The sequence below is a fragment of the Balaenoptera physalus genome (assembly GCF_965194825.1).
Source record: "Balaenoptera physalus genome assembly, chromosome: 5".
NCBI lineage: Eukaryota > Metazoa > Chordata > Mammalia > Artiodactyla > Balaenopteridae > Balaenoptera > Balaenoptera physalus.
In genome coordinates, this window is record NC_138884.1 from 53474950 (window position 1) to 53498930 (window position 23981).

Sequence of the window (23981 nt, forward strand, 5' to 3'; positions counted from 1 at the left end):
ATGATTCAACAATAGCAGGGGCTGTAAAGACAGGATGCACATCCAGTGCGCTGAGGATGGGTCTTTACTGCCTTGCTTTTTGTTTTAAGGTGAATCCCTCATGACAGGTTTGTTGCCTGATGCAGCCCATATGGAAAGAAACTGACACTAGGCATGGGCTGTAAAACCGGTATACACACACATAAGAAATTTTTCCCCCCAGTGACCTCCAGGAAGTATTTCAAATTGTTAAGCAAAGACTGCATCACCCACTAATGAAAGCCCCCCTTTGGGAGTAGGGGCAGCAGCTGTTTTCCGCCCTTAGAATAGTTTTGCTCAGTACAGGAAGTGAAGATTAGGTTTTGCAATAGGAGGCTAGTGGACTCTTTTGAAATTTGTTTGTTTCATTTGGAAGGAAGGAAAGAGGGGTGTAATTAACCTGTTCAAGTTTGGCCTTGAACTCCGAGATGAGCTTAACTTCTTTTTGTTTTTGAACAATATGTCACTCACCCTCCTGAAGACCAGGATGATGTAGGCTTCTGTTTATCTACCTTGGAAGATATTTAGTTTCTTGCTACACAAAGTTCCAAAATTCTCTCCTAGACTTAATTTTAAGAGAAAATTTTCTAGTCTTCTGCGCTCTCAGCTTCTCCATGCTGTGCGGACAGCAATTGGTATTCATACCCCATTAATTAGTCAAGATTGTTTTAGAATGCAGCCAAGACCCTTTTTTTGTTTTTGAATTGTGCTTCTGAGGACAGTTCCCCCCGAGAGTAACTTAGCTTCCTGGGAGAGAAGGCACTGTCATGAATGCAGCAGAATAGATTTCTAGACCTTCGGGGTTTCACTGGGCTATACTAAGAGATTTGATATTTCTGTAAGGAGAGTCAAGAATGTTAGTGATCCCCTCTCTCTCTCTTTCCCCTCCCAACCCCCGCTCTAATCCTAGAAAGCCTTCCTAATTCACACACTGAGAATAAAGGCCCACATCTGAAAAAAATGAGAGCCTAATACACCCTTTTTTTCCTCCAACTCATCCGCTCACTTTACTTTCTCTATAGAGTTGCTACAGTGAACGGAAGAAAACACGAAACTTAGAAGCTTACGTGGAATGGTTTAATCGTCTCAGCTACTTGGTTGCTACAGAAATCTGCATGGTGAGAAAATGAATTTTCTCTTTCTTCTAGCCCTCTATATTATCTTTTCATACTTATTTTACATCTGTTGGGTGTACATGTTGGATAACTGCCCTCTTTTTTCTCTTTCTATACAGCCTGTAAAGAAGAAGCACCGAGCAAGGATGATTGAGTATTTCATTGACGTAGCTCGGGAGTGTTTTAACATTGGCAACTTTAATTCCTTGATGGCAATAATCTGTGAGTGTTTTCTGAGAGATATGAGTCCTTTATTTTTATAGATCCTGTGAAATGTATCCACTGAAAATTTGCAGATAGTACAGTTTTGTTAATGAAAACTGTATTGTTTAATCTAGACTTGTTTCAGAATGTCCAGAATGCTTTAAATATCCAAATTGGTACAAGTATGTATAATCTTTTTTAAGTATATAAGAATTCATGGAATACATTTAGTCAGTTTATCCTCATCTGAATATTTATGTATAAAGGCTTATATATGAGATATGTGCCTAAATTAAGGATTTTAGAAAGTGTTTGGGTAGCTTGTGTATCAAGCATTATAGAAATATATGATCTGAGACTAAATCAAATGATTCCATCAGCAAGAGAAGAGGGCAGCCTGAGAAACTGGAACATTTTCTGACTACCCAAGTCACTAGTACTTACCATCCGCCGACCTCATTAGCCTAGCATATAAACTTTGCTCCTCCTCTATATCATGGGGATTTTAATGCCAGTGACTGTTCATTCTATAAACATAGGGCAGTCCCAATTCATACCTGTTTTCTTGCCACAATTATGGTTAATGACTCTTTCATTAAAAAATATTCTAATTTATATGATAAATGATATGGCTATGCTACACATTTTAGGTACTCAGTAAATATTTGAATATTTGCCTGACTCTTCAGAGTCAGGGTCAGTTTGAAGCCAGAGAACCTACCAAATTTAATTCAATAATTTTGATTCTAATAAATCCCTCCTCTCACCAATTCTTTTTTCCATTAAAAAGATTCTTTTTCCCCTTTGTCTCCCCCATAAAAATACTGGCCAAGCTTCAGGTCTCTATCTGGCTTACTCCATGAAAATAGTGAACAGATGTTCATCTACATCAAAGACCTGAAAGATCCACAGTCTAGGTAATAGAAGATTATTTAATTCCCCTCTTGTACTGTTAAGAAAATGTCAAGGCAATCCATTTCACGGGAGAAAGTATTTGTAATACATCTAGCTAAAAAAGAACTTGTACTCAGAATCTATAAAGGACCCTACAAAGCAATACTAAGTAGACAAATAACCCAGTGAAAAAAAGAGCAAAATACTTGGACACTTCACAAAAGAAGATATACTGATGGCTAGTAAGTATATGAAAAGATGCTCTACATCATTAGTCATCAGAGAAATACAAATTAAAATGAAAATCACAGTGAAATAGCATTTCACACATGGGAGTGACTGAAATTAAGAAAACTAGTTGAACCAAATATCGTGAGGATGTGGACCAAGTAGAATTCTCAGACATGGGTGGTGGTATGAGATGGGACCACTACTCTGGAAAATCGTTTGGCAGGTTTTCTGTATAAAGTTAACTTCCTTCCACTTAGTAATGAACACTTTTTCAGAACATAGGTTAGAATGACCTCTCTTATTTCTCAATTTCCACCTTCTTTTTCTCCCCCTCCATTTTAAATTGGAAGCTGGCATGAATATGAGCCCAGTCTCTCGACTGAAAAAAACTTGGGCCAAAGTGAAGACAGCCAAGTTTGACGTTCTTGAGGTATGTGGAGCTGCTGTTTTGTTGTTACGTAACATTTTGCACCTGAATTATTTGGAATTTTTTATGTGGCGTTAAAAGTAAGGTCTCGTAAACTTTCTGCAGGTGAGAAGTGTGTAGTTAATACTCTCCTCTCTTTTGTCTGCAGCATCAGATGGACCCTTCAAGCAATTTCTACAATTATCGGACTGCTCTTCGTGGGGCGGCACAAAGGTCTTTAACTGCTCATAGCAGCAGAGAGAAGGTATGTGTTTAAAGGAGTTTTATTCATAGTAGAGTTGCCGTGTGTTGCACTGAAATATGAACTACCATACCGAGCTTCTTTTAGTTTAGATCTAAGAAAGCAAGGCCGCGTGCTGTAGACATTTTTACCACTTGCCACAGAGGGAAGGGGAGTGCTAAAGGAAGGGTGGAAGGAGGAGAGGGAAAGGGAACTTGGTGGAGAACTTTGCAAATGTTATTATTGCATTATTTAAATGATTATTTTGTAACGTGTCACAGTTGCATTTCAAGCAGTAAATATTAGGTCCTATGCTAAGATGACTAATAGCATTAGAGAGTAATTTGATTTAATGGAAAACAGACATTTACACTCTGCACAAGGTGGCTGACTTAATACTTTTTTTTTTTTAATTTATTTTATTTATTTTTGGGCTGTGTTGGGTCTTCGTTTCTGTGCGAGGGCTTTCTCTAGTTGCGGCGAGCGGGGACCACTCTTCATTGCGGTGCGCGGGCCTCTCACTATCGCGGCCTCTCTTGTTGCGGAGCGCAGGCTCGAGACGCGCAGGCTCAGCAATTGTGGCTCACGGGCCCAGTTGCTCTGCGGCATGTGGGATCTTCCCAGACTGGGGCTCGAACCCGTGTCCCCTGCATTGGCAGGCAGACCCTCAACCACTGCGCCACCAGGGAAGCCCAAGGTGGCTGACTTAATGTAACCTTTTCTCTTAAAGAATTAGCTTACCTCCCATGGTTAAGTCATTTATGTGCAGAAAGTAGGTTAGTTGCTGTAGCATTAGGCCTGCTGTTACTAATTGGATATGTGGGCGGCAGAGAAGGTACAGCGATGATGTCTGGAGAGGAATGATCCTCACCCTATCTGCCCTGCCCTTAAACAATTTCACATTATCTTGGATCAGCTGTACTTCTGACTCAGAGGGTCCTTCATTGGCACATAGCATACATGGGAAGGAGAAGTCATTTTGACATTTGGAGATCATGTTATTTGAGAAGTGAATACCTGGTTGCAGTAAATGGGCTGATGAAGGTTGCTTGATGAAAGCTATTTTCTGCTGAGATTCTGTCCATCTTCTAACTGAAACTATATCTTCAACAAATAAAAGAAAAGGAGGGTAAAAAATTTCAGGGCCTCTCAATCACTTCCCCCAAAAAGCTTCAGCCACCATGATCTAAAATAAAAACAGACACAAAAAGAAACCCCACCTTTTAAACATGCTAAATTGCTTCTCAGCAAAATCCAAAATATCAGTTCTGATAATGTTTGAGAGATATTATAAATACATTAATTTTTTTTTTTTTTTTTTTTTGATAAAGAAACAAGGTCAGAGAAGGGGTGAAGCAGAGATAACTATCTCGATTTAGCCTGAGGGAGTTTACCAGCTTTTAAAGTTTACCTGCCTGGGACTTCCCCGGTGGTCCAGTGGGTAACAGTAAGACTCCGAGCTCCCAATGCAGGGGGCCCAGGTTCAATCCCTGGTTGGGGAACTAGATCCCGCATGCAGGCCGCAGCTAAGAGTTTGCATGCCGCAGCTAAAAAATCCCGCATGCTGAAAGGAAGATCCCGCGTGCCACAACTAAGACCCAGCGCAGCCAAAATATAAATAAAATTTAAAAAGAAGGTTAAAGCTCTTTGAGAAAGAACAAGGATGAGGAAGATGAAAAAGAAAAACATAAAGTTTTTTTTGCCCACATCCCAGTACTCCTGTGACTACTTTGAGAAAAATCTAATCAGAAGTTTTTCAAGCTTTGGGAAATGATCACATGCATGGGAGGATCCGAGTACCCTGAAGTGTGAAGACCTGTGGGGGGCTGTCTGCAGCCTTTTCTTCACCTCTCCGTGTTGGATGCGAGGCTTTCTCTGCAGGACCTCCGTGAGTTAGAGGGCCTCTGCCTTAGCGAGGAAGAGGCTGTGGAATCATCTCTCTCGGTCAGGAGCTGTAGCACTGGCCAGAGTAATTCTGAAGTCCAGCCCTCCCACAAAGATCTCCCTGAGTGTTGTACTTGTGGGACTCTAATAGCTTCTCCCAGTATTTACCCTTTCCATCATTTACTAAATTCTGTCTGCTTTAGCTTTGTTGTTTTTTAACCAGTTTCGTGTGAGCGTATGGATTGTGTTCTCTAGTTCGTAAAACAAATGATCCCACCACCAATTTAAAGAAATACGCCATTCCTTTTTCACAACTGGTCTCAAGGCTATGAATGAAAACATTTGGGGATAAAAATTCATCTTTTGGGCTTCCCTGGTGGCGCAGTGGTTGAGAATCTGCCTGCCAATGCAGGGGACGCGGGTTCGAGCCCTGGTCTGGGAAGATCCCACATGCCGCGGAGCAACTGGGCCCGTGAGCCACAATTACTGAGCCTGCGCATCTGGAGCCTGTGCTCCGCAACAAGAGAGGCCGCGATAGTGAGAGGCCCGCGCACCGCGATGAAGAGTGGCCCCCGCTTGCCGCAACTAGAGAAAGCCCTCGCACAGAAACGAAGACCCAACACAGCCAAAACTAAATAAATAAATAAATAAATAAATAAATAAATAAATAAATTTTAAAAAAAATTCATCTTTTATTCAAGAGAATTGGGATTCTGTTTTCTTTTTTGAAGTGAGGGTAGACTCTCTTTATTCCTAAGTCAGTTCCTATTTTAAAGTCTTCCTGGCAGCATGAATAAAGTAATATAATCTTTGATATTCTTTGAATTATGTTGAGGTGGCCAATGTGGCACGTCTCTAGGTACCATATAGAAAAAAATCTGTCTTTCACATCGGGGCGATTAAATGATCTTTAAATAGCTGTTTTTTTCTGCGAGTCCTTGTGTCTCCTGGTTTTTAACCACTTCTCATACGGGTACGTGGTTTTCAGTCCTCTCACCGTTCCATTTCTGATCATGGGAACTTGTTCCTGCTCATCAGCATTCATTTCTAGTTGTGGAACTGATAATGCCTTTAAGGTGTAGTTGCCAAGAATATTGTGAAAGGGAATTAGAAAAAAACATTACTACTTGAGACGTTCTCCCACTAGAGCCTTCATTGAAAGACCTCTCAGAAACCAAACTTTTGCCCCTGTTCGTAGCCTGTACATTCACCTTCACTCTGGAAATCCAAAGTCCTTATAGCCTCCCGATTTTTTTTTTTAATATATTTATTTATTTATTTATTTTTGGCTGTGTTGGGTCTTCGTTTCTGTGCGAGGGCTTTCTCTAGTTGCGGCGAGCGGGGGCCACTCTTCATCGCGGTGCGCGGGCCTCTCACTATCGCGGCCTCTCTTGTTGCGGAGCACAGGCTCCAGATGCGCAGGCTCAGTAGTTGTGGCTCACGGGCCTAGTTGCTCCGCGGCATGTGGGATCTTCCCAGACCAGGGCTTGAACCCGTGTCCCCTGCATTGGCAGGCAGATTCTCAACCACTGCGCCACCAGGGAAGCCTCTCCTGATTTTTACAGTGGTAGATTTATGTAGGGGCTGCACATCTGAAGGGAACCATCCCTGAGGAAATGACAAGTTGAAGAAGACTGTGAGACTTCTGTCTGGCACATGGGCATAAGGAACAGTGCAGGAATTATCATAAGGGAGATTGTTTCTATCGCTGTGTTCTTGGAAGAGTGGTTCAGACAATTAATAGTGGATCAGTCCAGCAATCCCACTTCTGGGTATTTATCTGAGGAAAACAAAAACACTACATATTTAGAAAAGATACGTGTACCCCCTTGTTCATTGTAGCATTATTTACAAAGCCAAATATAGAAACAACCTAAATGTCCATTGATGGATGAATGGATGAAGAAATTGTAGTGTGTGTGTGTGTGTGTGTGTGTGTGTGTGTGTGTGTCTGTATATTTATATATACACACATATACATACATATATATAGTACATATAGATACAAGTACATATACTATAGTTTCTTTATTCCATTATGTACATATATATGTATGTAAAATGATTCATGTGATCAGCACCACATGAATCCCACAGCCCAGCACTACAGAACAGCACAGAAGTAAAGTTCTTGCTTAAAAGCTGTTACACTAGGCAGATATTGCATCCTGATAATAATTCAGTCCTCATTTTCCTTATGATGATACGTCAGTAATACTTGTCCCCTTGTATGCGGCCCATTGGTTTTGGGGGAATGCTGAATTGAGGTCAAACCTGTGTTGTTGAATTTAATCCTCACCACAAGTCAGTGAGGTACTGTTCCCATTTTAAGGTGAGGAAACTAGGCTTTCTTAGCCTTATACCAGGGGTTGGCGAACTCTTTCTCTTAGGGGCCAGATCCTAAATATTTTAGGCATTGTAAACCATATGGTCTCTGTTGCAACTGCTCAGCTCAGATGTGGTGGCACAAGAGCAGACATAGACGGTACGCAGGTGAGGGGATGAGCATGCCTGTTTTCCAGTAAAGCTGTCTGGACACTGGAATTCTAACTTCATTTAATTTCATGCTCATGAAATATTATTCTTTTGATATTTCCCCAGTCATTTAACAATGTAAAATTTATGGCTTCTAGGCCATTCCAAAACAGGCGGTGAGGTGGGCTGGCCCTCAGGCCACAGGTGGCGGACTCCTGGCTTGTACGTCCAGTCAGTTGTGGAACCACATTTTAAACTGAGGTCTAGCAGAGCCAAAGCCCAGCACGGCCCAGTGACAAGTGGTCTTGCAAAGAAGTGAAGTTTGGGTGTGCTTTTATCCTGTTACCATGGCTGTTTAGAGGAAAATAATAGAGATATAGTCAGTAATATTTGAAGGAGAAGGTAATGAGGGGATCTTTACGAATTCAGTTTAGAGACTTCCAGACAATAGCAAATAATTAAAAGTATATTCAAAAGGGCTGTCGAAATTGAAGATTCATTTTGGCTATTTTCAGAGATCAACGAAACAAAAAATAATCAAAGCCTATCTTTTTTTTAAAATTAATTTATTTTATTATTTATTTATTTTTGGCAGTGTTGGGTTTTCATTTCTGTGCGCGGGCTTTCTCTAGTTGCGGCGAACGGGGGCTACTCTTCGTTGTGATGCGCAGGCTTCTCATTGCAGTGGCTTCTCTCATTGCGGAGCACGGGCTCTAGGTGCACGGGCTTCAGTAGTTGTAGCGCATGGGCTCAGTAGTTGTGGCTTGCGGGCTCTAGAGCGCAGGCTCAGTAGTTGTGGCGCATGGGCTTAGTTACTCCGCGGCATGTGGGATCTTCCCAGACCAGGGCTCAAACCCGTGTCCCCTGCATTGGCAGATGGATTCTTAACCACTGCGCCACCAGGGAAATCCCTATCTTTTTTTTAAATGACTTTAGTGGAAAATCTGAATTTCCCTCTAGAAGTGAAAATTGATACTTAATGTTTTTGCATATGAGCCAAAATGTATATTTTCCAGACCTGTCATTCAACTAGTATAGGTGTACCACATGAGTCATAAGCTTAGGGAACCTTCAAAAACCTGCTCTTGGGTAAACAACATAGGTCCACGGTTTGTGTCTGTGGCATTATTTACATTGTAGCACATTTAGAATCTTCAAAAGCATGTCAGCCTTTGAGAGAAAGTGGAAGTTACACAGTGGAAGAACAAAGAGCTTTGTTCTTTGTTCATTCTGGGCTTCGGAGAATTTAAAGTACTCTCTTAGAGATTATTATTTTAGATTAATTAATTAAATACCACCATATCAAACCAAAGATGTGAGGCAGGAAAGTCTTACTAAAGAAGGCTCATTGTTTTTTAAACAACCATTAATTTTAATTTGCACATTTATATTCCTCCTTCACCTGGGCCTGCCTCACAACATATTGTGCAAGGTACCACTTTGGTGATTTCCTATGAGAACAGGTGCTTACTTGCTCTGTCACAAGAAGGCCAGGTTTACTCAACAGGAAGTTTATGGCAACTATTACCAAAAACCCTGAGCTCTCACGTTATCTTGAGCAGTATCTTCAAGGGAAAGGAAAATGTTCCTCTAAGAAAAAGTTCATCTAAAATGTAGATGTCTAAATGATAAAAACAGTACAGATTCTCACAGAGAGATGGGTCACACATCTTAAGCTCTTAGTACCTGCAGTGGCAGGTATTCTATTAATATTTTGCTCTATCTAAATGAAAAGTAAGAGTTTTTAGATCTTTTTTCTTTGATTATAGCTAGAACTCTCAGATTTGATTATACGCTATTGCCCTGAGAAAAATGGGGGAAACTAGCAACAAGGTGAAGCCAATCCGCCTCCCGGTGCCACCCATCTTTGCTGCATTTTGGTTATTATAACAGCATTTTCATGTTACGCAAAACTATATAAAGAAGGAAACTGCTCTCATGGGAGGCAAAGAAAACACTGTACCTGTCTTAATTAATTATAGCCCACTCTGTAATCCAGAGTCAATGCTGTTCATTAACTTCTTACATTGTTTGATGAGAGTCTAAATGTGTATTTGCCCAAAACAAACCAGAGCTTTTTGTTTTCTCTAGATTGTGATACCATTCTTCAGTCTTTTAATCAAAGATATTTATTTCCTCAATGAGGGGTGTGCCAACCGCCTTCCCAACGGCCATGTCAACTTTGAGGTAAGGCTGTAAGATCTGAGCCCAGAGAAGGACTAGCTTCTCCAGCAACTGTAGAGAGCCCAGGCCATCTAAACTGCTTCTGAATTTCTCGAGCCAAGTTTTCTCTTTCCCTACTAATTTGTAAGACGGTAACAATGCTGACTAGAATAAATTAGCTGCACCATTATTATAAATTATTATCCAGAGGTACTTGAGTAAATTTTTACCTCTACCTAGCAAATATCTATTGCTAATTTTTATTAAATTAAGAAAATTGTGGAGTTCAGAGGATTAGAAGCCAGAGGAGAACATTAAATGGCGTGATCTCATCCAAGCTCATGATTTTTGATAACTGCCTTTAAATTCAACTTTCATTTTATTCTTTTCTAGAAATTTTGGGAACTGGCCAAACAAGTGAGTGAATTCATGACGTGGAAGCAAGTGGAGTGTCCATTTGAGAGGGACCGGAAGATCTTACAGTACCTGCTCACAATACCAGTCTTTAGTGAAGATGGTGGGTAGCCTGCTCAGCCGGGGCCGCCCCCAGCATCCACAGACCCTACGATCAGGAAATCAGCATATAAATGCTTGGTGCCTGGTTCCTCATGTAGTATGAGGCCTGTCTTCTGACTTATTCCATCTTAAGAATTTTCTGTTGCATAGAAAACCATATGATTTATCCCTAAAATATTTGAGTCAGGCACTCACTATTCACCGATAAGCAGTACGTTTCTGTGTTTAAACATTCTTTATAATATTAGATCTGCAGAGCTTTGGGCACAAATGGAAAGTTATTGAAGGATTATTTGCCCTTGTTTAGGCTTGCTTTAATGGAGAAAAAAGGTGTTTCATGATACATTGACATTCAAGGTAATTTGAAAAACAAAACAATTGCTAGCCCCTGCTGTTTGTCAAACAGTGGAAAGTCTTAACCTGTTAAAACATTAGGGAATTTGAGGCAGAAACAGTGATTGTGTACAAAAAAAATTGACCAGAAATTTAAAGTTTGTCAAAGACTTGGGGATTGATTATATTAATCTGTTACATCCTAATATTATAGAAATCAATAGCATTATTAACTATTTCTCATAGTAGATTGGTAGTGTTTGTGATCATGACAAAGAACATTTTGAATTAATATGACCCATTCCAGAGGGGATTTGATTATTATTAGCCTGTACAAACAGGATTAATAACAAGCTTTTAAATCTTTGGCATTCTTTTTGACTTAATATTAAAGAGAAAAACATTAGAAGAGTGAAAAATTGGCCTAGAAAACCTGACTTTTTACCTGCTAAAATGTCTTTTAAAAAGCTAACAGGAAAGGCTCCCCTTCCCATCCCCCTTCTTTATAAAGAACATAAATGTGAGTGTATGATCGCATCCTGTGGCTTGCCTTTTTAAGCTTTTTTTGCCTCATAAATTGTCTTAGTTAACCAAGTGCCGTTTTGGCCTAAGAGGCCCTTGGGGTTTTGTTGAGATGGTCAGTCAGGGGCAAAGTGTGGTATTCTGTGTTCTTAAAGCTCCCCGGTTGTAATTTGATATTTTAAAGAGTGTGTTTTGCTGTAGGGTTTGGTTCAGGTTGAATGGGGGATGGATGGAGGTGGGTAATGTATCAGGAAAAGGCTTCAGCGTTAATGCATTCGTACTTTTGGTTGATTGTAGCTCTCTACTTGGCTTCCTATGAGAGTGAAGGACCTGAAAACCATATAGAGAAAGACAGATGGAAGTCCTTAAGGTGGGTCTCATTGCTTCTCATTGCTGTACAGATCTAATAAAGATGTTGGCCTTGAGTGAAGAAAGCCGCGTGCTTGTCATAGGGAGTCCCTGCCTGCGTGTTCCAAGTCCTCTCTGTAGCTTATCTCCTGTTAACTGAATCTTTGTGGCTTGGAATCCTCATCGCCATCCTTCAGCTTTATTGGCTTTTTTTTTTTTTTTTTTTTCTTACTACTGGCAGATATATAGTGCCTCTGTTCTTCTTTCTCCCATTATTTTATGGAATGAGGAACTGAAATTACCCTGTGGTATGTTAAAAAGGGCACTGACACATTTTCTTCATCTAAAAGATAAGAAGTTCAGACTGTACTTCTGAATAGTTCTAACAGTAAAATCTTATTTCACCTGAGATCAAAGAGACCCAAGTACCAGCTGGTTCAGTAAATTGGAGTGTGTCACTTATCGACTAGATCTTGGTCCCCTCTTTGGTTTGGGAGAGAGTTGGGACTTTAAATGTAATACAGAATCTCTCCAAATTTAAAAATGTTGTTAATCTATTAGTATTTTCAAACAAAACTAGGATAGGTAAGTTTGTATTTTAACCATCTGAGATGCTTTAATGGGCAAAAGTAGCCCAGGATATAGTATTACTATAACCAAAATTGCTATATGTGTATTTCTACTAAGAGACTCTGGGAACATGTGCCTCTTTTTTGTTTTTTAATATTTATTTATTTATTTGGTTGCACTGGGTCTTAGTTGCGGCAGGAGGGCTCCTTAGTTGTGGCTCGCGGGCTCCTTAGTTGTGGCATGTGAGCTCTTAGTTGCAGCATGCACGTGGGATCTAGTTCCCTGACCAGGGATCGAACCCAGGCCCCCTGCATTGGGAGCGTGGAGTCTTATCCACTGTGCCACCAGGGAAGTCCCACGTGCCTTTTTTGTACCAGGTTGACAAGCCCATTTTCCCTTCTTCCCATAGTCACTTGGGAGCCTTCATTAACTTGATCTTGGGCTAGGTTTCGTGAGCCAGGGTATCTAAGATGTATTTGGTTTTGTGTGATTTTATTTGTTTCAAAGGAAAATTTAGGCCTTCTTTGAACCTTTTATTGAGGAGGGATGAGGTACAGAAGCATTGGAATTATTATGCTTACAGCAGGTCACAGTGATAGGCAAAGGATTGGAGATGTTTCTTCTTTTCCCTACCGCTGTGTGAGCCCTTGGGGGGGGGAGCACAGGGTCTTCCCTCACATGTGCCGCAGCTCTGGACCTGCTCCTGTGCTGTTGAGGAAGGACGTTGGGTTACTGCAGGTGTTGGCCAAGGCCGAGCATCCCCAAAGAGGATAAAAAAGAAGTACGCTGTGATCCTTTGCGAAAGGATCTATCACATATGCTAAGTGGATAGATACTAAGGCTCATCATTCTAGAATGATAGTACCTGCCTGAAAACGTGTACACACATTAGCTCTGCAGGCAGTAGGATATTTTTACATAGATGCTTCTCCTGCTGGTCCAAGAGTCACTCATTCGGACACTTGGGTTCAGCAGTGGCAATGACAAATACACCTGTGAGGGGAGACACCTTTCTTGTCGCTTGATATTTAAATGCTCTCAGCGGGCGCCGAATGTGAACTCGTTCAGATTTACTAAATATCCCATCTGCCATGAGACCAGTATGGTTCTAAAAGCTTTTTATCATTAATGACCTTTGTTTGTGTGTGTGTGTGTGTTAATATAAAGCCGCTCAAGGTATAGATTTACCTGTAAACAAAGTTTTGGCCATCTCCACTAATATATATTTATTTTAAGTGACTAGCAGTTCTCCCAGAAAACCTGAAGGACTAAAATGCTTAATATTTTTCTGTCCTTCTTTAAAATTTTTTTTGAATTAATTTATTTTTTATTAAAGTATAGTTGATTTACAGTGTTTTAATTTCAGGTGTACAGCAAAGTGATTCAGTTATATATATATTCTTTTTCAGATTCTTTTCCCTTATAGGTTATTACAAAATATTGAGTATTGTTCTTTGTTGTTTTTCTACTTTATATATAGTAGTGTGTATATGTTACTCCCAGAATCCTAATTTATCCTTCCCCCCACCTTTCCCCTTTGGTAACCATCAGTTTGTTTTCTACGTCTGTGAGTCTATTTCCGTTTTGTAAATCAGTTCATTTGTGTCATTTTTCTAGATTCCACATACAAGTGATACCATATGATATTTGTCTTTGTCTGACTTCCTTTAAACTACGTAAAATCAAACTTCAAACATGGGAAAGATGAAACTAGTATTAGGTGAGGATTTTCATCCTCATTCAGATCATTTGCCACCTTCCTTCTTATCTTATCTTCTTTATTACTCAGGTCCAGCCTCCTGGGCAGAGTTTAACACACGGGATGCTGGCTGCTGCGTTCAAGCAGATCATCGAGGGGCTGGCCTTTGTTTTCGGGCATCTAGCGCCACAGAAAATCGTGACGTCCCTGCGAGCACGCTCCCTCAGGAGCAGATGGGGACCTTATTCCCCACAGCTGACAGATTGACTCAAATGTTGCGAGACTGAAATGTTCACTGAGGACACTTGAGAAAGAATCCTGTAAAGATCCCAGCTCTGCAATGATTCATCTCCTGGAATTTCCATGTGAATCACAGCTCTGCACCTGGACGGAGCTTTCTTTTGTGTGTGTGTGTGTGTGTGTGTGTTTTAATTTGGTTCAACATTTGCTGCTAATGGGACTTGCCCAGCTGAGTGCTGGCTCTTAGGAAGCCCATGTTTCTTTGTTAACTTAAAAGAAAAAGGGAGAAGAGGGAGGGGGGAAGCAAGCCCTCCATTTAGATCCCAAACTGCAGCTCAGCGGCATTGCCGGGAGGGGTCAGGCTGGCTGGATGCCAACTGCGGACTTTGTTTCCCTGAGCGCGGGCTGTGTTGTGAATTCCCCTCCTCCCTCTTCCTACGAGGTTTTGAGTTGGCTGCTGGTTAGCAAACTCCTTTTTACCCATATAAGTTATTTAATATAATAATGAAGCTAACACTGTGGTAGGAAAATAGCCACTAGAAAAAAAAGCAGAGTTTGTCATTGGACTGTGTAACATTCTAGAAGGACCTTCTGTTTTCTTTACCCTTCTGAGCTGTTTACTACTGACCACTGTGTTCTACAGATGTGTTTTTCAGTCGTTTTTTTGTTACTTAGTTTTCCATGACGCCTATTTTTTTTTTCCTCTTGTAAATTTAAATTATCTGACTTTAAGGGTCTTGGGAAAAAGCCCATGGCCTAATTACAGTTTAATTTTTTAAACAGACTTATTTTTCACTACCTTTCGTAGTCTGTTGGCGACTAAACATGTGAACAGAGAACAAATTGGAAAAGATAACCCCCGCCCACGAGAGCAGTGAACAAAACAAATGAAAAACATCTTGCTGTTGACTCAGAGGTCGAACTAATTGTGAAATAGTTCACCTTGTTAAACATCTAAATAAATCTGTAGTGGCTCTGCAAACAGCCGTTATATTTATTTACTCTAGGAAAAACTGTAGTAGTAAACTGTGCTAATGAAAAAAAAAAAAACAACGACATCCTGTTCAAAACAGAGATGTATTTGCAAACTTAATGACGTGGTTTCAGAAACACAGAGCATGTCTGTATGCTGCACGGTATCTCAGCAGACCTAAAACGTCTCCAAGCTGTCCCTTTACAACCATCAATATATTTGACACTCTGCGGCCAGGAGTTGTGGTGTCTTTGTTTTCTTTAATGGATGGGGTTGGTGGGGGGATATGGGGGGAGCTGCAGTCTCAGTCGTTCAACTCAAGTGACCGGCTGAAAATGTGTCTGTCCTTGGGGAAGTGGCCTTTAGGAGTATGTGCGTGGGCCTTGACTTTTTGAAACTCAATCATAGTAAACAGTTAATAAGCGTCACTTGCCAGGCACTTCCAAGTGTTCGGCCTCGATCATCATCTTCGCTTCTTAGGCGTGGAAACAGGCTTATTAATAATAACTTGTCCGCGGCCGTATAACTAATGAGAGACACAAAGATTTGAACTAGACCTTTAATTCCAGAGCCCAGCCTTGAGATGGCGCTGCCAAGCCTTCTGAGACTTCGGTATAACCTTCAAGCGTGCGAGGAGCCTGGGGATCTCGCTGACCTGCAGATGTGGATTCTGTAGGTCTGGGGTGGGGCCCAGGCGATGCTGAAGGTGCTGGTCCTGGAATCCTGGGAGCGGGGCTCCCTGCAGCACTGCCGCCTGGTCCCTGCCTTGCCTTTCCCTGAACTCTGCACCCTGCGTGTGTTGCCATGACAGCAACAATGTCCATCTTGCAGCCTTCTATGTCTGGGGGGGGTCTTCAAATGATGGGCTGCTGGCCAAGTCTACCCCTTTTGTTTGAGCCACAAGGTGACAATTGTTGAAAAAAATGGAAAGAAGAGTATTTCGTGATACATGAAAATTACAGGAAATGCAGATTTCCATGTCCATAAATGAAGTGTTTGGAACACAGACACATTCATTTGCTTACACACTTTCTCATGGCTGCTTTCTGCTACAAATCAGAGTCTTGCAGTTGCAGCAGAGACTGGATGGCCCACAAAGCCTCAGATATTTTCTCTCTGCCCTTTACAGAAAGAAAGTTTGCTGACCTCTGCTCTCTAACTGGTTGTTCTGAGCATTACAATGAGTTTGCAAAAATGCTCTAAGGTGTCTATTAAGGCATTAGATAACATAAATGTGGCTACTGAGAAATTTTTTCCTAAAGTGGTATTAGGCTTAACAAATTAGGGATTCTTAGAGATTCTAAGGCTATTTAAACAAAAAGTCTTCCCAGAAAGAGTTACCATTCTCATACCTGTCTCTTGTTTTCATGTCCAGATAAGCCAGCGGTTTAAACCAGGTACTAACTTATCTGTGGAAATCAGTCACCATTCTCCTCTGTGCACCGGCTGTGGGTTTGGGTCTAGGTGCATAGATCATTTCTGGGGCCGGGTGGAAGCCTGGGCAAACACAAGCATAAGCAACATCACGTGATGTCAGCCCCTAGATGTGGATTCAGGAAGCGTTCTGTCCAGGTACGCCCTGAATGCCTAAGCAGCGGGCTCTGAGCTGAGGCTGGAGGGAACCTCACAGCAAGCTGGGTTGGGTGGGGAAGGAAGAGAGCTCCTTTCACAATTTGAAGTGTCCCTTGTTTCTGAGGACACAGGCCCGAGTTCCCCAGCTGTGGCCCGCCTTTCACCTAACAAAGAAAATCATTGGAAAAGGGTTGACTTGCCTCTCTCCTTGAAGGTTTTCAGCTTTCCCTCTCCACTGGACCCGGCTCTGACACCCCTGCCATTTCCTCACCCCTCCCGTACCTTTAGCACACTTTTGCTTCTTTCTGTACTTTCTTTTTCCAACTGCCGCCCATCTGCCTCCTGCACTTAGGATCCCAAGAAAGCACAGCCCAGCACTGGAAGCTGAGTTGCTAAACTATACAGGAATGTTCAACTGTAGATGATTGACATGCTCTGCCTTCCACTTCGGTGCATTCTGTTTACCCTGTGGCCCGTCTCAACAAAAGCCTCTGCCTCTATTCCAAACGTGTCTTGATATTCTGATGGAGAGCACACAACCGAGGATAGAAAAGAGTGTTAGGCTAATTTTTTTTGGAGCTAAAGATACAAAGGAATTCCTGAATTTGCTTCCTGGAGAAAAATGTGCTTAGTGACCTGGAAACTAAACATATCAAACTCACAGATTCTGATGGTGACTCTATTAACTTTACCCTTAAGACATTTTAAAAGGAAAGACTTTTGTCAGACCTGGGCTTCCAGAGTTTTAATAGAAAATTGGGGCACTTCCTGGATAAGTCAAGCCAAAATTTTGTTCTGGGTTTGGACGGTTAGATAATTGCCTCAGTTCTCGGCTTCATGTAATCAAGATCACTTGACTCTACACGAGGCTAACAGAAGAGATGTTGTGGTTTGAGGTGTATGTATCCAAACCTTGCAGATTAAGGACCTGTCATTCACAACTAGCAAATAAGGCCAGCTCCATGCAAAATAGACCCTAATTCAAAATATGCCTTAATTCTGTACTTAAGAATCAACTCGTCTTAAAGGATGCATTTTTTTTTTTTCTTAATGCAATGAGGAAATTCCCAGGTAGCCAATTCCCTCTTTAGTGCTAGAAGCCTTCAGCAGGCTTAAATCCCACTCCACAAGGCTAAAACCCTGCTTCATTTCTCTGAGATTCGATCTAATAAGAAATGAAACATCCCAGTGTGTACTCACATTCTAGGCAGCATGAGGCAGCTGTCTTAGAATAGTTAGTTGTTAGCGTACTTAAGTTTAAACGTGCACAACATCCAACATTTTAGGACTTCTAGGTAATGGTTTATGGAACACAATTTAGAGAATTAAAGAAGGGAACTAATAATTCTCAGAATAAGCAAGAGAAGTATGTGTTCCTTGAAGAGTGCCAAACCATTGGGTTTTCTACCGTGAAACCAAGTTTGCTTTCCTTCCCTCTTATCCACCTACGCGGCTTGGAGAAAATGAAAGTTAGCGTGAAATCATCTTTCTCTGGATGAATCACTGTGGGAAAGTCAGTTCAACAGAGTGTGTTGTTAACTTGGTGGAGACACAGCAGCTGGAGGACCCACAGGCATTGTTCATTTTCTTGCAATGGGATTATGGATTCTCGTAAGTGCAGGAGAGCCATGTGGGGAGTTCATGCGTGCTCAGTACATCTACGCTGAACCCATGAGCAAGCCGGTTATCGGTCTTGGTATCGGAGCTTCACAGGTTTTTGCTTTATTGGAGTTGAATAAATCTCACACGTCCCCCTACAATACCTGGACTTTGGAAATGAGCGTAAATTCAAGTGATTCTGATCCATTCTCATGGGTGGTACTATCCTCAGAGATCAGCAAAGGAAATCCAAAGCACTGAGGGCTTTGTTTTTATTATGATTATTAATTAGATTAACACACCTCTGTGTTTATTAGTATACAGCTAATGATCATGACAAGAACTCCATCTTTAAAAATAATATAAAAATCCATCATTAAGGGGGCTTCCCTGGTGGCGCAGTGGTTGAGAATCTGCCTGCCAATGCAGGGGACACGGGTTCGAGCCCTGGTCTGGGAAGATCCCACATGCCGCGGAGCAACTAAGCCCGTGAGCCACAACTACTGAGCCTGCGCGTCTGGAGCCTGTGCTCCGCAACAAGAGAGGCCGCGACAGTGAGAGGCCCGCGCACCGCGATGAGGAGTGGCCCCCGCTTGCCGCAACTAGAGAAAGCCCTCGCGCAGAAACGAAGACCTAACACAGCCAAAAAATTAATTAATTAATTAATTAATAAAGTTCCTCTGTGGAAACATTTAAAAAAAAAAAATCCATCATTAAAAGAAAAACTGGGACTGACTGTTTAAGGTCATGGGATAAGTCTGAAATACACTCCGTAAGGGTATTAGATGAGCAATGGGAAGACTGTGGGCTAAACCTCACCCTCCCTAGATTTCTGGGGCTTTGGGGGAAGTCTCCCCACCTTTTAGACCTCAGTGTCCTCATCAGGAAGTAATGGGTCTGGACTAATTGATGTGGGCTGGCCGGTCCGGATCTAAGAGTCTGCGGTTTGGGAAAGCACTTTCTCAGCTTGCTGGACAGAAAGGTGAATTAGCAAGTAAATACAGCATCCTGCATTTGTGCTTCAAACTTCCCTTCGTCCTGCCTGGCAATTTTGTGTTTTGTTTGTTGTGTTTGAAGAGGGAAGGGATAAGAGGCTAATTGCTATTTGATTGGAGACAAAGAAGTGATAAAGGCTCAGCTACCCCCTCCAATCCCGTGCCACACAACTGGATAGAGTACTTTATAGTAAAGAGAAATTGCTACCCAGACCAGAAACCAGAAAATACCCTCTGTGCAAAACCAGTTGTATGATTTCAAAGGTGCTAGATGAAGAAAGCATAGTTTCCAAAGACTACAAAAATACTTTGTTGTGTAGAATACATCTTTGCCATGGCAGCTGTTGCAATTATGCTGGTTCATGTAGATAAAATCATAAATAAAGTGCCTGTTCACACCTAGTCATTCACAAATGAATCACTATTTGGCTTAAAATAACAAGACTCAGACACGTGATGATAGAGTCCACTTCTGCATTTTGTCAAGTTTCATTTCTTGAAAATGATCGGGGACCTTCTCTGAAGACTGTCCAGACAGTGGTAAACTCTTGAATTTGACATGCCTTTTACAGGAAGTCCTACATGGAGGGAAGCCAGCAAGGGCATGCATCAGTCTTGTGAGGCTGGATACCTTCTTTCCTTGGGCTACAAATGCTCCATGAATCCTAATCCAGGAAGACCTCCGCAAAAGAGAAAAGATCAGAGAAGAAAAAGGCAAACACCTCAGAAGAGGGAGAAAACTGCAGAGGGATATGTAAATAACAAATCTTTGGCAAGCGGGGGAGTTTAAGAAGAGGTGTGACATTAGCAGTGATGGAGCTTCTGTAATACTCAAACATTTAAGATCTAATAAGAAAACAATGAAGTAAGAAATTCTGTTCTCTTGGGAAACTACAAACTATTAGCTGTTAAAATAGGATTAGGTAAATGGATAGAACTAGATAACTAGGAGGATTTTTTTTTAACTAATTAATTAATTTTTGGCTGTGTCAGGTCTTTGTTGCTGCGCACAGACTTTCTCTAGTTGTGGTGAGTGGCGGCTACTCTTCATTGTGGCGTGCAGGCTTCTCATTGGCTTCTCTTGTTGCGGAGCATGGGCTCTGGGGCCGCAGGCTTCAGTAGTTGTGGCGCACAGGCTCAGTAGTTGTGGCGCACGGGTTTAGGTGCTCCGCGGCAACGTGGGATCTTCCCGGACCAGGGCTCGAACCCGTGGCCCCAGCATTGGCAGGCAGATTCTTAACCACTGTGCCACCAGCGAAGTCCCGGAGGATTATTTTTAATTACAGTACTTTCCTGAACCGACTCCATAAAATAAAGTTCATAAAATGCTGGAAAATAATAGGCATCACCAACCCTTCTCCACGTATTCAAAAATGATCAAGGCCTTTGGGCAGGGCAGAGAAGAGCTAGCAGGGGGGCTTGCTTTCTCAGCCAGTTTAGACTTAGATGAGAAATAAGGGTAACCCACAGGGTCCTTAGGTGTCCCCACAAAGGCTCGGGATTTGTAAAATGCTTTTATTTCCTTCAGAGTATTCTCTTGGCTTACAGATAAATCCAGCCCTGCTGCGATGGGATCCCTTAGCTCTGCCCTTAAATTTTATAAGGAGATGGGGGTGCAGGCCTATTACCAAGATAATCTTACAAATAGAACTTCCTCTATTCAGAGAGTTCAGAGTATGATGCAAACAGTGCTTGGTTTTTCTCGCGTTAATTTTTCAGCCCGTCCTCTGTCAATCTGGAAAGAACCTGAAGGGAGTTTTACTCTGCCCTCATGGAAGGCATGAAGGAAGAGAGTTTTATTACCGCTAAGACTGGCCACCTCTTTCGGCACAATTCCCAGGTGCTGTAGTATCTATAGGGTCTCTTTTCTTTGCCTTAACAAAGAGTCCTATCAATTATCCTTGCTTGGAATGGGCCTGGGCCCCAGGAGGTCAGCAGTCATGTGCCCTAGATGACAGGGGCTGAATGGAGGAAACTCAGCCTTGTCAATAACAGACAACACAATTCCCAGTAAGGCTGGCACAGTCCCAGCTCCCATCCTTCCACCTTAACATGGTCTGTGCCCTGGAGCTTCCCCTCTCTCCTCTCTCCCAATCAAGATGTACATTTCTTCAGGGACTGTTGATTTTAACTAGCGATTTGAAGGTTTAAATTTATCAATCTAACTCATATGATTGTGTGATTGACTGAGAAACATTTCATGTTCACTTTCTAGCTGGTGGAGTTTTAGGGCATATAGTAGAGAAATTTTTTTAAATTTAGGCAGCGAGGGGAGAAATGTGGACAAGAGAACCTTATAAAACCACAAAATAGAAGAGCTTTAAAGGTTTTACCAAGTGATTGAGTCCTCTAGCCATCAGGCTGGTTGGTGAATGGCCTGGGACCAGAACCACAATCTAGAACTGCTCCCTGGCACTAAGCAGCTTCCCTCCAGAGCAGGCCAGCCTGCGTGGGACTTCGCCCAGGTTCACACCATCAGCGACTTGTGGTGTTTTCAGCTGTTCCAGCACTTCTGAATTCACAGATTCTCAAGAAAAAAAATGGAAAAATCTCATTTGAGATGTACCAAATATGCTACACACTATGCTGAGTACTGACATAGTGGGGTGTGACTAAGACCCAGCACCTATGTTGAAGGAGCTCACCTTCCGCTGAGGAAACCACCTTGCAGTGCAACAGGTGTTGGAAGTCGGTCCTGCCTTGATGCTCCCACAGAATCCTCTATTCTTAGCTAATCGGCTTGGGAGATCAGAGAGCTTTTCCTGGCAGATGCAAACCTGAGATCTTATGAATGTTTGCCTGGGGAATTCCTACTGCATGTGTGTACAGGGCCGGGCAGCCATATATGGTTATATTATTTTGTTCTGTACTGGAGGAGAAGGAGGAAGAATGGGCCCTGAAATCCAGCCCCAAGCTGCATATGAACTTATACGGAGGCAGCCTCCAACAGGAGGAAGGGGGACTTTATTGTAATTCATCCTCCCCGATGGGGTACCTTTTCCCACTTGACACAGAGACTCTTGATATGCAGAGAGCAGCCTTCCTATAGGGCACAAACAAAATGCACTATCAAAGAACCACCTCGTATACGTTACGGCTGAGTTAGGGTTCAAGCTGAGGCTTGAGAGGTAGTCAGGATCTGGAGGAGGGTTGGAGATCTGTGCTGAGAAATTGCACTTTATCCAAAAGGTCTATGTGAAGCCACTGAGGGATTTTAGCAGTGAGGTGACAAGGTCAGAGGTGCATTTTAGCAAGAAAACACTGACTGCTCAGTAGAGGATGAATTGGTGCTGGGGGGAGGGCGTGGGGAGGATGGGGAGTTGTGGCAGGGGTAGCAGTGATCATAAGAATAACATAGAGGGCTTCCTTGGTGGCGCAGTGGTTGAGAATCTGCCTGCCAATGCAGGGGACACGGGTTCGAGCCCTGGTCTGGGAAGATCCCACATGCCACGGAGCAACTGGGCCCGTGAGCCACAATTACTGAGCCTGCGCGTCTGGAGCCTGTGCTCCGCAACAAGAGAGCCGCAACAGTGAGAGGCCCGCGCACCGCGATGAAGAGTGGTCCCCGCTTGCCGCAACTAGAGAAAGCCCTCGCACAGAAACGAAGACCCAACACAGCAATCAATCAATCAATCAGTTAAATAAATAAATAAATAAGAACGTGAATTTCTTTTAAAAAAAAAAAAGAATAACATAGAGGAACTGGGTAGGAAAGTCTTGTCTTAGACCAGACAATAAATTAGGAAGGTCTGAGCCGAAACAGGGAAGATAGAGAGGAGGAAATAGATTCATAAAATGTTAAGAAGGCAGAGATAAAAGCCCTGGGAGAAGTAGACACACAGTGTGGGTGTCCTTGAGGATGAAGAGGAACTGAGGCTGGGGGCAGCAGTTGTTTGTGTTATGGGCCAAATTGTGTCCCCCCTAAAAAGATGTGTTGGAATCCTGGCACCTAGAATTGGTACCTACGTGCTACTCCTAGTCTCAGTGCCTCAGAACGTGACCGTATTTGGAGAGAGGGTCTTCTCAGAGATAATCAAGTTAAAGTGAGGTTATTAGCGTGGGCCCTAAAACAATACAACTGGTATCCTTCAAAAGGGGGAAACGTGAAGACAGACATACACAGGGAGAACGTCATGTAAAGATGGGGTTACACTGCCACTAGCCAAGGAACCACCAGAAGGTAGGAGAGAGGCCTTCCCTTGTGTCTCCAGAGGGATCACAGCCCTGCTGACACCTGTGGCTCAGACTTCTGGCCTCTAGGACCCAGAGATAACACATTTCTGCTTAAGCCACTCAGCTTGTGGTGCTTTGCTACAGCAGCCCTAGAAAACCGGCTGTCTCTTTTATGATTAAATTATGTGTTAGTTGGAGTCTGACGTTAATTAAATCCCTCTAATAAAGAGGAGGTTTATAAAGGGATTAGGTAATACTTCCTACAGTTTACCTTGAACTCTGCAGCTACAATCATTCCGTTTTATTGCCAAACATCCTTTTAAGGTTCCATACTTTATTTATTACCTTCAAGTGCATCAATCTTAATCAACGTAAAATGAATAGGGAACTTGAAATGTTTACACAAATCAGTGAATGCTATTAAATACATATTACGAAAATTGATGTGATCCAGTCCTGAGTTCCAACCCATGGTGACATGGAATATGTGGGTGAAATGGCAGAGTCATAAAGGAATCTGGAGAAAATAATATATCCCTCATTTTATAGATGCATATACTAAGGTCCAGAGGATTTATGTGACCCGGAGCTAGTGAATTAATAAATTGGTGACAGGGTTAGAAGTTAAGATTTCCTCTCTTGACCTGTAGTCTATTCTTTCTCCTTATACTGCTGGTTCAATGCTGAATTTCTCTTTGAACTGCATTGGTCTGAGGCCACCCCAGGTTTTTGAATGCAGGTGTGAAAAGTCAAATGATCCAGGACTCTCCATTTTGCAGTAGTTCAAGAAAAGAGATGTAATGAAAAATA

General features: G+C 42.2%; 1 protein-coding gene across 7 annotated transcripts in view; it reads left to right on the forward strand.

Moving 5' to 3' along the window:
* Nucleotides 1-15071, forward strand: part of RASGEF1B (RasGEF domain family member 1B) — a gene marked incomplete at its 5' end in the record, with an annotated part of 555712 nt that extends 540641 nt beyond the window's left edge. For 5 of the 7 annotated variants that reach the window (XM_082463806.1, XM_082463808.1, XM_082463804.1 and 2 more), the window contains 7 exons: nt 1041-1136; nt 1253-1355; nt 2813-2892; nt 3038-3133; nt 9560-9655; nt 10025-10148; nt 13710-15071. In XM_082463806.1, the coding sequence (XP_082319932.1) occupies nt 1041-1136; nt 1253-1355; nt 2813-2892; nt 3038-3133; nt 9560-9655; nt 10025-10148; nt 13710-13906 (792 nt within the window). In that variant the 3' untranslated portion in view covers nt 13907-15071. Of the gene's footprint in view, nt 1-1040; nt 1137-1252; nt 1356-2812; nt 2893-3037; nt 3134-9559; nt 9656-10024; nt 10149-11299; nt 11373-13709 lie in introns of all 7 variants that reach the window. The other 2 variants (XM_082463803.1, XM_082463805.1) reach the window with 1 other exon arrangement.
* Nucleotides 15072-23981: the final 8910 nt, after the last annotated feature.